Below are 13001 nucleotides of genomic sequence, written 5' to 3'. Positions count from 1 at the left end.
TATATTATATAATGAGTATATATATATGTACATATAATATATACACACATATATATTCATTCTATAAGTACTGTTTCTCTAGAGAACCCTGGTTAATCAAAAGATTATAATAATGTTAATATTAACTTTCAGAACTACTTGCCAAACCTTTAGCTCATAGAAATCTTCATGACCAATTAGAAAACAAGGACATTAACGTTTCAGTGGATAAGATTAAGTAACAGATCTTAGGGAACACTAAAGCCCAATCAAGGATGCCAGGGAATAAACTGAGATAAGCCTGACAGAAAAACAGTATTCTACTCACTTAAATGCACTTAGCAGAAGGGAGCTGCACAAGGTCTAAAAAGAATTTGCCGATCTTACAGCATTACTCCATGGAAGAGAGACTGCATTTCATGGGAGGATTTTGGTCATTCAATGTGCAGCTCAGGGGCTAAGCTGTAACTCTGGGATAGAACAATTGCTGAGCATGCACAAGACCCTGGATTTGATCCCTGACACCAGTCAGGGAGGTGCTGCAGGAGTAGTTCAACAGATTCGCTTATGCATGAAGATGGACTCTTACGATTACCAGCTCTGGAGGACTGGATAGATGTTCCAGTGATGAACAGCACTGGCTGTCCTTTCAGAAGACCTGGGTTCAATTCCCAGCACCCACATGATAGCTCACAGCTGTCTGTAACTCTAGTTCTAGAGGATCTAATGCCTCTTCTGGCCTCTATGGGCACCAGACATGCAGGCAAAACACCGATGCACATAAATCTTTTTGGTTTGTTTGTAGAGAGTTTACCCACTACTTACTCCTTCTCACCAAACACCTTTCTTGTCTTCCCACTTGCTTCCCAGGTGCCTCACACACCCACAAGGGCTTCCTGACAGTGCACGTTGGAAGGACTATTTCTCAACCTAATTATGCCAGCTGCACACAATTTTGATAATTTACATGTCAACGTGAGTCTGGCTATGAAAACCCGTCTTGTGTTTCCACCTGCCTCATGTTTCCACAACACTAAGAGGCAGACCCTGAAGGGGATTTGATCTTGCAAAGGTATGACAGCCTTCCTAACTCAGCTCTTTAATTTTCACAATGTAAGTGCCGGGTAGAGAGTAGGGACAATGACTACCAGAGTCAAGGAACAGCCCTCTGCAAGTACAATTTGTACCAATTCCACCTTGCTATGTACTTTCCCTCCTCCCTCATAGACAATAGAAATTCTTTTAAAAAAAATTGTGTAAGAAAGTATCTAATGATATAGGCTCCCATGTTAGTCCCTAAACCTAACAATGTATGCATGAAGACATTTATGCATAACACAAGATTATTAGGTGGAATAGGTTAAATTGCAGCAGATCACCACTCAAAATAGAGTTCAAATGCAGCCATGTTTGATTTCCACTCCAATAACCATCAGACTTTTGTCTGCGCAGTAATTCAGGGACCTGGCTCTTGGCTTTGTCATACCTAGGGTTTTGCTCTTGTGTGTCTAGGTCTCCCCAGGTTCAAGACAGCAGGAACAGAGAAGGGCATGGAGACAGCATGAACAGAGAAGGGCATGGAGACACCACAACTTGCAAAGCCTATAGCAGACACTGCTCAGCAGAAAGGGCCACGTTCTCAGAACAATGCATCACTACACATCACAAAGTCAGTGCTTCTTCGAAAGTTGAACCAACTGGGCAATGATGTCCTGCCCATCCACCGTGCTCATCTGACCTCTCACCATCAGACCTCTTCAAACATTCTTGACAGCCAGCAGAATGCAAAAAGCGTTTCCCAGGACTTTGTCAAATCCCAGAGCAGGGATGCTTTATACCGCAGAACAAACAAACCTATTTCACTGTGCTCCAGGACAGCCAGGGCTACATAAGCAGACTCTACAATTGAAAAGAAATGTTTGGGCCTAATAACGACTTAAAATTCATGGTCTGAAATTGTTAGAAAATACACTGGGGCAAGAGTCCCAGAGGTCACAGAGGCATGCTATCAAAGGACAATGAGTTTTTAAGCCCTTCCTGCAAATTGTGCTTAAATGGTAACAAGGATTAATATAGTAACAAGGAAGGGGGGATTACAGGTCACGTGAGACATCTTTCTGGTTTTTCTCTCTACCCTTCCTCTTATGCTTTCTTTGAAACTGGTGTTGTAATCTAAAGCTTCCTAAAACGTGTTTATCATATGATTGCATCATTTTGTGAAACAATTTTGTGTAAGAAGATCCAAACAGGCCAGACTGTCACCGTAAAATGAAATCATTAAAGGATAAAAAAAATAAATACACTTGCTGTTTGAGTTGCTGACCTGAGATTTATTTTTTTAAAAAGTCACATGGGGGCTGGAGAGATGAGAAAGGGGTTAAAAGTACTTCTTGCTTTTGCAAATGACCTCGCTGCGATTCCCAGCATCCACATGGCATCTCAAACTGTCTGTAACTTCAGTTCCAGGGGACGCAATGTGCTGAAGTGACCTCCTCAGGCATCGAGCGCATACATGGTGCACATCCACACATGCGAGCGAAACATCCATAGATAAATACATTTAAATTTTTTCTAACTTATTGCATGAATTTTGGCACTGAGATAGCCCCCAACATAATTCTTCCACTTTGTATTACATATTTACCTAAAGCAAAGTTGGCTATAGAATAAAATCAATAAATATCAATCAACTATGAAAAGCATTGACAGTAACTATGTCTGGCAAAATCAAATATTCAGCCAGGATTTATTTGTTTATTTTTTAATACAGTCTTACATTTGTACCCAGATTTGCCTGGAACTTACTATGTCTCTTGATGGCCTCAACCTTGTAATGATTCTCTTGTCTTAGCCTCTTAAACCCTGTTTGTGGGTACAAGCCAGCATACCTGGTTCAAGATTTAATTCTGTAGGTAAAACTAAACACATCCATCTTATCAGTATATGGATTTACTGTCTTTAATAAATGTTAAAATAGGAATACTAATTTATGCTTATCAGAAAATGTTTGATTTATATAACCATAAATATAGAATTGGATAAAGATTTCTCAGGTGAGCTGGGCAGTGGCGTCTTCAGTCCCAGCACTCAGGAGGCAGAGGCAGGTGGATCTCCAGATTCAAGACCAACTTGGTCTACATAGTGAGTTGGAGAACAGCCAGGGATACACAAAGAAACCCTGTCTCAAAGCAGGGAAAAATCCTCAGGTTAAAAAGAGTCCCAAGTAGAAAAACTTCAAGTCCTAATATAGATGAGGAGATAGCGTGGTGTAGGCAGGCCTTCCATCCACAAAGACTTTCCTCTGGGGTAAACCTGTTAGAATAATCTAAACTCACCAGCTTTCCTGGAAGTGGGATGTGCCCACGTAACCAGCACGAGCCAACAAGTACAACAGGAGAATAGTGTCCTGCCATAGCTTCTTAGAAAGGGAAAAGTTCTCCCTTTGTGCCTTTGTCCATTCACCTACCTTGCTCCCAGAAATGAGCACACAGCAGTTAAGTAGGAGCCTTGCCAATAGCGCAACTTAGGAATCGAGATTTGAGGCACAGAGCCACCAAACCAGTTCTGGACCTCCAGATTGTTTGCTTGAAAGTGAAGTTAATGTTTCCCACAGCTGCTGACATCTCAGGCTCTTAGGTGTAATGTGAGCTCCCTGATACAGGGATTGGATGCAGACTCTGAGAGTAGAGGAAAAACTGACTCCTGTTAATAGAGCTGGTTCAGGAGAGGACAGGGAGAACTTGAGACTTTGTATCCGAGTTGGTAAAGCAAGGGCTTGAGATTACAGACAAGGAGTCACTGGAAATGGGAGCAAGAATTCAGAGGAAGCTGGTGTTGAAGACCATGTGTATTTGTTTTCTGAGAAAAGATCTCACTATACAAGCCAAACTGGATTCTGTGTCAGCCCCCTAAGTACTGACTGGGTTTACAGGTATGTGTCACTATGCCTGATAGGCTGTACAAATTGTCCTGACCTGTACACGAACACTGTGCGCAAACATAATCTAAGCTGTGCTTTTGAAAGAGCTGGATAATGGCTCAGTAGTTAACTAACTTGGACTCCTAGCACCATCTGATAGTCCAGCTCCAGAGGACCCAATGCCCTCTTCTAGCCTCTGAGGGCACCAGGCACCCAGGTGGTGCAATACATACACATATACATATATACAGGTAAAACACATTAAATAAAAATAAATAGATGAACAACAGTTGTTTTTGTTTTTAAGAATTAAAACAAAAAGAAATAGATCACCAATAGTGACAGCCAAGGTCTAAGAGAGTAGGGAGCCTAAACAGACAACTTCTCAGGTCTCAGCTCCTACTTCCCCAGGACAGATCGCTCACCCCACAAGGGCAGTATGGCTCAAACAGGACCAAAGCAATGCAGTATTTTGGGTTGTGCTAGAGTCTTGCTATGGTTTGGAATGTGCCCTCTCATGTGTTGGAAATTTAATTCATGCACCAGTGCTGGGAAATGGGCTGAGTGGGAAGTGTGTATGCAGATAGATCATGTGGGCTTCCTCATACACAGATTAATGCTAATTACAAGAGAGCGTGAGGCTATAAATTGATTCTTGTTCTCTTTTGCCACGTGACCCATGTTAGGATGCCGTAAACTTGGGCATCACCGAATGTAGTCCCTTGGTCATGGACTCCTCTGCTTCTATATCGGTAGCCAATTCATTTCTGTTTATTATACCTCACTCAGACCCAGGCACTTAAAATGGACGAACACAATCAGTCAAGGAAGTATAAGGCCAATTTTCTGACATTTGGTTTCTAAAGATGTGTTCAAATGATGTCACTGACAAAGCAGATTCCAAAACTTTAATTTTAAGGAATCTAATGTCGATCGCTTACCTTCCACTCCCACATGCAGACCTACACTAAATGACATCTACTGCTCCTTGACAGCTGCTTTGGCTTCCTGACTGTGAGGGCAGACTGTCTTTTTTTATATAAAAGAGTGACTACACACACCCGCTCTACTCCTTCACTAATAGCAAATTCCGATACTGACACAACCTAGAAACCGATTTTTGTCCCAAAGATATCCAAGTGTTATTCAAACAGCACCCCAAAAACATTAATTTCATTTTCTTTCAAAGTAGAATTGTCTCTTTTCCCTGAAAACTAGAGATTATAAATTTGTAGCCTAAGATCTAGATGTCAACAGACATGACTTATAAAGTCTATGCAAAAATACAATAGTTCGCAGTGTTTGTAAAGCAAACAGCATATAATAAAACACTCAGGTCACAAGTTCCATACTGGTCACAGCAGTCTACATAGTTTGTTAGAGATACAATTTATATGTCACAAAATTCATTCCTAGAATTTACAATTCAGTAATTTTTTAACATATTATTCACCCAGTTGTAAAAATGTCAGTACTATCTGATTCTAGAAGAGCTTCAGTTCCCTTCCATCTCAAAACCTAAACCCATTTTCAGTCATGCCCTGTTTCCTCAGCCCTTAGGAACAACGAAGTCACTTCCTCCACAGATCCAGCCACTCCAGACATTTCACACTTGCGAAGACAGTCAGTGGCCTTTTATACCTGCCCTCTTTCATAGCATGATGTCTTCAAAGCTCGAAGTTTCCATTTTGATAAAATTCATGTGATCTATTTTTACTTCTGTCGTATGTGATTTTGGTGGCTGGGTAAGATAGCTAAGAAAGGACACCTAGTGTAACCCAAGTCCACGAAAGTCCACATGGGTGCTTCATAACTTTACATTACATTTAGAACTTTGGTAAATGCCCAGTTGGTTTTAAAAAAGACTTACTTATTTTTATTGTACGTCCATACGTGAGTGCCTGTGTATGTGCATGTGAATGTCGGAAGTATGTGTTGATCTCCTGGGAACTGGAACTACAATATGGAGACGCATGTGGGTGCTGGGAACCAAACCCCAGTCCTCTATAAGAGCAGCCAGTGCTTCTGACCATTTGAGCCATCTCTCCAGCTTGAATTAAAATTTTTGATAAATGTTATGAGGGAGAATCCTCTTATAAATTTTATTTATTTTTGTACAAGAGTATCCGTTGCCTGAAATCATTTATAAAAGATTATTCTGTTCCCTATTGACTTGTGTTAGTCAAATAAAGATCATCAGCCTTGTCAAAAGAGCATTCTAAGAAGCGACTGGACTTGTCAAGTAAGGACAATTTCCTGGGAACCGTCTTTTGAAGATGCCAGTGAACACAGCAGCCTTGGCTCGGCTCAGGAATGGGTTCTGCTCATAATCTAGACCTGACTCAGGGTCTTCGTATGTGCTGTTTTCTCTGCCTGAGACTTGCTCAGGCTTCTTTCCTTCCTTCCCAGGGGCTGCCGACTCAGTGGCTTTTCAGTGGCATCTATCTAAGGTTCGATGCTTATCCAGCTCCAACATTTGCTGTCCCCATCCCCATCTGACATATTTTCGTGTTTTCTGTTTCCGTCTCCAATCACACTTCATTAGGGCACTGTTAACAGGAGCTGATTTTGTCCACTAGGGTTAAATCTAGCATCTAGTATTTATCAGCACTCTAATCCAAGTATGCAAATCCTACGACTCTATACATAAATTATCAATCAGTAAGTGAATACACTCATATTTTTGTTTTGAGACAGGATCTTGCTAGCTAGCCCCGGAACTTAGTATGTAGACCAGAATGGTCTCAAAATCACAAAGATCCAATTGCCCCTACCTCCGAGTTAAAGATGTATATCCCCATTCCCAGCTCAGCATCGTGTTAGAGCCTAAAAGCTGCTCTTAAGAATAACCCTGCTGGGGGCTGGAGAGATGGCTCAGAGGTTAAGAGCACCGACTGCTCTTCCAGAGGTCCTGAGTACAATTCCCAGCAACCACACGGTGGCTCACAACCATCTGTAATGGGATCTGATGCTCTCTTCTGGTGTGTCTAAGATAGTGACAAGTGTACTCACATAACCAAACAAATCTTTAGGGAGGAGGAGGAGGAGGAGGAGGAGGAGGAGGAGGAGGAGGAGGAGGAGGAGGAGGAGGAGGAGGAGGAAGAGGAGGAGGATGAGAAAATTGCCAAGCGGTGGTGGCACAGGCCTTTAATTCTAGCATTTGGAAGGCAGAGGGAGGCAGATCTCTCTGAGTTCCAGATCAGCCAGGGATACACAGAGAAGCCCTGTCTTGAAAAACAAAAAACAAAAAAAGGAAGAAAGAAAAGAAAAAAAGAGCCCCGCTTCCGTGAACTATGGCAGCAATGGCCAAGATTAAGGCTCAGGACCTGCACGGCAAGGAGGAGGAGGAGCTATTGAGACAACTGGACGATCTGAAGGTGGAACTGTCCCAGCTTCACATCTCCAAAGTGACAAGTGCCGCGTCCAAGCTCTCCAAGATATGAGTTGCACGCAAATCCATCGCCCATGTCCTATCATTAACCCAACTCAACAGGAAAACCTCAGGAAATTCTACAAGGGAAAGAAGTACCAGCCCCTGGACCTGCGACTCAAGAAGACATGAGCCGCCGGCTCACCACACAGAGAAGCTGAAGACCAAGGAGCAGCAGCAGAAGGAGCAGCTGCAGAAGGAGCAGCAGCAGAAGGAGCAGCAGCAGAAGGAGCAGCTGCATGCACCGTACACGTGAGCAGTCAAGGCCTGAGACCACAGTGACAATGAAGTACAAGACTAGAAAGAAAGAAAGAAAGAAAGAAAGAAAGAAAGAAAGAAAGAAAGAAAGAAAGAAAGAAAGACAGACAGACCTCAGCTGGGCACAATGCCACATACCCGTAATTCCATATCTCAGGAGGCTGAGGCTGGAGAATTGTGAGCTTGAGGCCAGCTTGTGATCTATGATGATAGCTACTTAAGGAAACAAAGAGAAGGAGGGAGGGAAAGAGGGAGGAAGGGAGAAAGAAACCTGAAGACGATGAATTTTTTTTTCAAAACAGATTTGAGGCATACTTTATATTAATTCATTTTAAATTCAATGTGTTGTGATGGAAATACATATAGTCCTATAACCACCACCACCTCCACACTAAAAACAGAATGGAAAAAAAATACCAAGTCACAATAGGTCCATTTATTGAGAACTTGATTATCTGCAAGGAATGTAACAGTTCAAGGATCAAAGCACCGCCAACAGGAAGTGGCTGAAATACAAAAGAATTAAGATGTATCCCAAGATTAAAGGCCAAAGAAACTAAGCTAGGAAGCTACATTAAAAAAAAAAAAAAAAGAACAAAAACAAATAAAAAACCAGACTGTGTAAAAGGGGAGGGAAGCAGGAGATCAAACTTCGAGATCTAGGTCTTCACTAGGGGCTGTTTCTCACTGCTGCTTACAAAGTAGCTTTACTGACAAAAGACCGAAACCTGCCTGAGCAGAAAAACAGCTCACCAAATCTGAGATTTTCCTAGAATCGTTAAAGAGAGTCTTTAAGAATCAAAAAAAAAAAAAAAAAAAAAACCAAAAAAAAAAAAAAAAAAAAAAAAAAAAAAAAGAATCCAAGTCTAAAGCCAGGCACAGGGACACTGCCTTGTAAGCCTAGGGATAGGGAGGCGAAGGCAGAGGATTGCCGTGAGTTCGAGGCCACCCTGGAGTTCCCATCACCAGGGCTATACAGTAAGACAGGGACTTCAGAAAAAGGAAAAAAAAAGTCTAGTTGAAATGCTTGCCAGGGATAATGACCCACGCAATACAGAATGATCCAGTGAAGGGATCGTCACAGTCCCTTCTGGAATTTCAAATCAAGATTTGCTATGCATGCTTTCCTTGGTGGAACCTGGGCCAAACGGCCAGAGCTTCAGCTGCAGTAAAAACCAAGGTGGGATGTGCAATGGGAGAACCTGAGGGAGGAAGAGCCTGCTGTGTCAAGGCTCTGAGGCTCCGGATTCCACTGAAGCTCCGAGCACCATGGGAATCCGCCCTAAGCACCATGGGAATGCGCTCCGTTTGCCATTACAAGTGTTCTGTGCTTAGAGACAGCAGCAAGCCTAAATTACCACTTCCAAGTCTCACTTTGGAATTATGGTCATGTGACTCAGCCGTGCTAGTGAAGAAGCTACACGTTCCTGAGGCTGCTGTACTGGGCGGTGTGGGGAGGCCACAGGCGCTGGAACGCAAGAAGCCACTTGGGGATTTTCTGGTCCCTCATCACAAAGCCCACATTATTTTCCCTAAGACATTTCTTCTTGAGTCCACTTGGCGCTTCTTCAGATAGCAGAAGAGGAATCTGTTTTGCTAATGCAAGGAACTGAGCCTGAGGTGGTTGTTCAGACATTAGAGATCCTAAGGCTGAGAATGGAGATCTGTGAATTCCACATCTACATTTGCTTCCAGAAAGAAGAGAACCTCGGGAGGCCTGTGAGTCCACTGTATGGCAGTCATGGCTCAGCCTGGCTCCTCCCACCACTCCACTGAAACGTCCACGTTCATGCCCAGGATCTGCCTGATGTATTCGCCCATTTCTTTTCATACAACTGCTTGGATCAACACTTCACCCTCTCCTGGCCTCCTCTCCTCCTTGACTGGTCCTCTTCCTGAGAGATCCTCTAATCCGAAAACCTTCAACTGATGTGTCTCCATCATTTGCTCATTACAGCAGACCAAAGTGACAATCACATTTTATGTATGCGCACACACACACACACACACACACACGTACGTATGTATATGTATATGTATGCATATAGACACACATACATATCTGCATGTATGTGTGTGCATATGTGATACAGTGTCAACAGATTACAGTAAAGCCATCTCAGACACAGCCATCAGGAACAGATACCATCAGCAGTAGAAGGAAGGTGTTCATTGGAGGTGAGGAAATACTTACATACAACAGAGACACAGAGAAAAAGACACTCTAAAAAAGACCAGAAAATCCATTCTCTTCTTGAGGGCTAGGGTTTCAAGTCTCTGAAGAGTTGGCCAGTTTATAGAAAGAGAGGATGGCTGATTGGCATGCAACAGTTGTTGTGTGACACCATCTGATCTAGATTTGAACTTTCTGAACCGGGGTGCCTGCTGGTGGGAGACAAAAGCCTACAAGGCATTTGTTGTAAGCTGCCAGGCTTTCGACTCAAGTCGGGAAAGTGAGGTAGAAGTTGGCCATCTTAGAAATTCCCCACCTTTATTAGATAGCCATGGGCTCTATATGTCTGTCTGCCAGGAGTCCTATGTATGTGTGCCATGTGCATGCCCCGTGTCCAGGGAGATCAGAAGAGGGCATCAGCTGCCCTCAGTTACAGTTGTGAGCATCCGTGTGGGCGCTGGTAACCAAACCTGGGCCCTCTATAAAAGCAGCACGTGCTCTTGACTGCTGTGTTATCCCTTAAGCCCCTCCCCATCTTACAGCCGTCACAACTTGGACCTTCCTCTAGGAAGCCATGCTTGCTTCTCCACCTTTGTTCTGGCCCCTCATTTTCCTTTTACACGAATCTCAAAGTCATCAGGTTCAAATCCAAGTTCATTTCATCTTCAGATCTGCTTTTGTGCTGGGCATGGTGGCAAATGCCTTTAATCCCAGCACTTTGGAGGGAGAAGCAATTGTATCTTTTTGAGTTCAATGCCAGCCAGGTCTCCATAGCAAGTTCTAGGACAGCCAGGGATACATGCAGAGACCATGCCCTAAAAAACAACAAAAATCTGCTTTTCTTGCTTTTTCCCTCCACTTCACAGAATCACCCATAATCTAGTTACTCAAGCCATTCCAAAGACATCCCAATCTCTACCTTATCGAAGGCCGCCCCTCCTTTGACAATTGGCCCAGGCTAATTTGAAAGAGGTGACTACAGTTGTTTTTGATACTCAGGCTGGGGTTGGCTCTCAGTAATATAAGTAACCCCTCACCTGTTCCCCGTAAGCCATCTCAGCAAACTCACCGGTTCACCAACTTCACTTCTGTGGCTCTCTTTACTTTCATCTGTCTTTGGTTCCCTATCACAGTCCCACATAAAAGGGACACATTAGATGATTTCATTATTCCGGATTCTGAAAGCCGAGTGCCCCTTGGAATGGCCTGGTGACCAGCAACTGTTTCAGAGTGGACATCTGTAGTCCAGACTCTGCATCCCCGTCACCAAAGCTCTCTATTGGTTATAAAATTTGTATTCACAGCACCAGAAAAGATACGTGAATGGTCCTGATGAGACTGGGGGACACGCTAGAGTATTTGGGTCAGATACCAAACACACTGAAATTTGATGCCTTGGTACTAATAGTTCCTCACTGCTGTAGTCATGCTGTTTATCTGGGAGTCTGATTCCTTCTGGTCCTAAAAGTCTAAACAGCACCCTAATTACAACACATTAAGCTGCAAATCTGACTTCAAGGAATGCTTGTAAAAGTGCACAGATCTCTCTAGCTCTTGCCTCAGCTGCAAGGAGTCAGAACTCCACGGAGGAGGTTAGGAAGTGCTTTTAACAAGTCACCCAAGTGATTTCATAATTAGGTAGTTTTGGGAAAAAAAAAAAACCATCTACCTCAGGCTTACAATAACACAAACCTGTTAGCTCCAGAGAGGTTTGTAAAGAGGCAACTCGTGAGATGGGTGACTCAGAAGCTGCTCAAGTCTCCGTTAGGAAAGCTGACTGTGTAACGGGGAAAGGCTGACTGAGCAGTTAAAGCTGGAGCTAGCTAGCATCCTTAGCTGAACTCGCCACACACCGGTGGCTTGTTCCAGGACCTACTTTGCTCTGCCCCACTTCCTTAACAAACTATTTGCAAGGAGACTCCCTCTGAAGACTCCCTGATAGATTCCTATCTGCAGAAGGAATCCAAAGGATTCCACTTACAGGTGCCAAGCTGATACCACAGGATCAGCGTGTAAGAGATCAGATTCTGAACAGGTCCTTTCCCCTTCCTGGACAAACATGGAAACCCAACCACTTACCCAACACAGAGAGCCTCTTCAGCAAGCCAGCTTCTCGGATGGCGGCTGGACCATATTCCACTCCCTTCTTTTTCTGTGAATCATACAAACCCCACAGACATAAGAGAAGGTGAGGAAAGGAGCAGAAAGACTTTGACACACAAATCTCTGATGCTACACGGAGTTCCTAACAGATTCCTCTGCAAATCTTTCACAGCATCAAAACTTCTTCGGTAGAAGGCTCGGCTCGTCGGTTCATTAAATATTAATGAATGGAGGAAGGAAGATTTTGTTCTTGAAAGCATATCAACCTTCTGGGTCCCTCACTGAGAGCCAGACCAGAGGAGTCAGTCTCCGATCGGGAAAGGGCTCAGCGAGCTATGATCCGGTGACTGAGAGTGTGTATCTGGCTGGACCCGGCACCTAGCTTCCCCATCAGTGAGTGAGCCCTCCGCGACAGCAGGTTTCTTTCATTGAAGGCAGAACAAAGCCCCTCCAGTCCTCCCGCAGCTGCAGAGATCAGCATCGATTTCTTCCCAGGTTAATGCTCTTTCTGCAAGAATAGAACCTGGAGCTTGCCTTAATCCCCGGTCACGGTCTCTAACCTCCTCTCCGACAAATTCCCAACGATCCCGGGTTCGCCTTATCCAGCTTCTCCATGGCATGCATCCTCTCCCCTTTCCTTCCCTTCATCACTCCAAGCTGGAAATACCCACCCTCTCGGTCGTCCTGGAGGCCGCAGATGCTCGCCTTCTCGATGCCCACTTCCCTCTCGATACCAGTGCCCTCTCTCACCCCTTGCCTTCCATCAGTCCCTCATCTCCTTCTGGGTCGGAGAATATCCCACGTGCGCTCCGGGTACCCGCCATGAGAACCCGCGAGCTCTTCCCCACGTTTTTTCCCCTCCTGCCTCCCGGCCCCACGAAACTCTCTAGGCTTAGTGTCCCGTCAGCTCGGATCGCAGCTCTCACCTGTCCCCGAGAGAAAGGGGCTCCGACTACAGCTACAGAGTGGACGGATCTCGTCAGGGCACAAGGAATTTGCCGGTGGAGGAGACGGGAGACGCTGCTCCTCAGGAACATGATTGGCAGGGAGGCGATCGCCCTAGCAGAAGCAGCTCCGCGCAACTCAGGACCTCGAGTGAGTGCAGCCTCCCACAGCCTCGCAGCTTCACTAGGCAAGCG

The 13001-nt window shown here is 44.4% G+C and overlaps 1 protein-coding gene across 1 annotated transcript in view; it reads right to left on the bottom strand.

The window, feature by feature from the left end:
• The window catches only part of Arg2 (arginase 2), a 25050-nt gene extending 12049 nt beyond the window's left edge, over positions 1-13001 (bottom strand). Inside the window, exons 1-2 of the mRNA XM_032908018.1 lie at positions 12789-13001; positions 11839-11911 (exon numbers count right to left, since the gene is read on the bottom strand). Of these exons, the coding sequence (XP_032763909.1) occupies positions 11839-11911; positions 12789-12899 (184 nt within the window). The 5' untranslated portion in view covers positions 12900-13001. The remainder of the gene's footprint in view (positions 1-11838; positions 11912-12788) is intronic.

The sequence above is a fragment of the Rattus rattus genome, chromosome 7 (genome assembly GCF_011064425.1).
Source record: "Rattus rattus isolate New Zealand chromosome 7, Rrattus_CSIRO_v1, whole genome shotgun sequence".
NCBI classification, from domain to species: Eukaryota; Metazoa; Chordata; class Mammalia; order Rodentia; family Muridae; genus Rattus; species Rattus rattus.
Note: the sequence above shows the minus strand (reverse complement) of the source record. Positions and strands in the feature narration are given on the sequence as shown.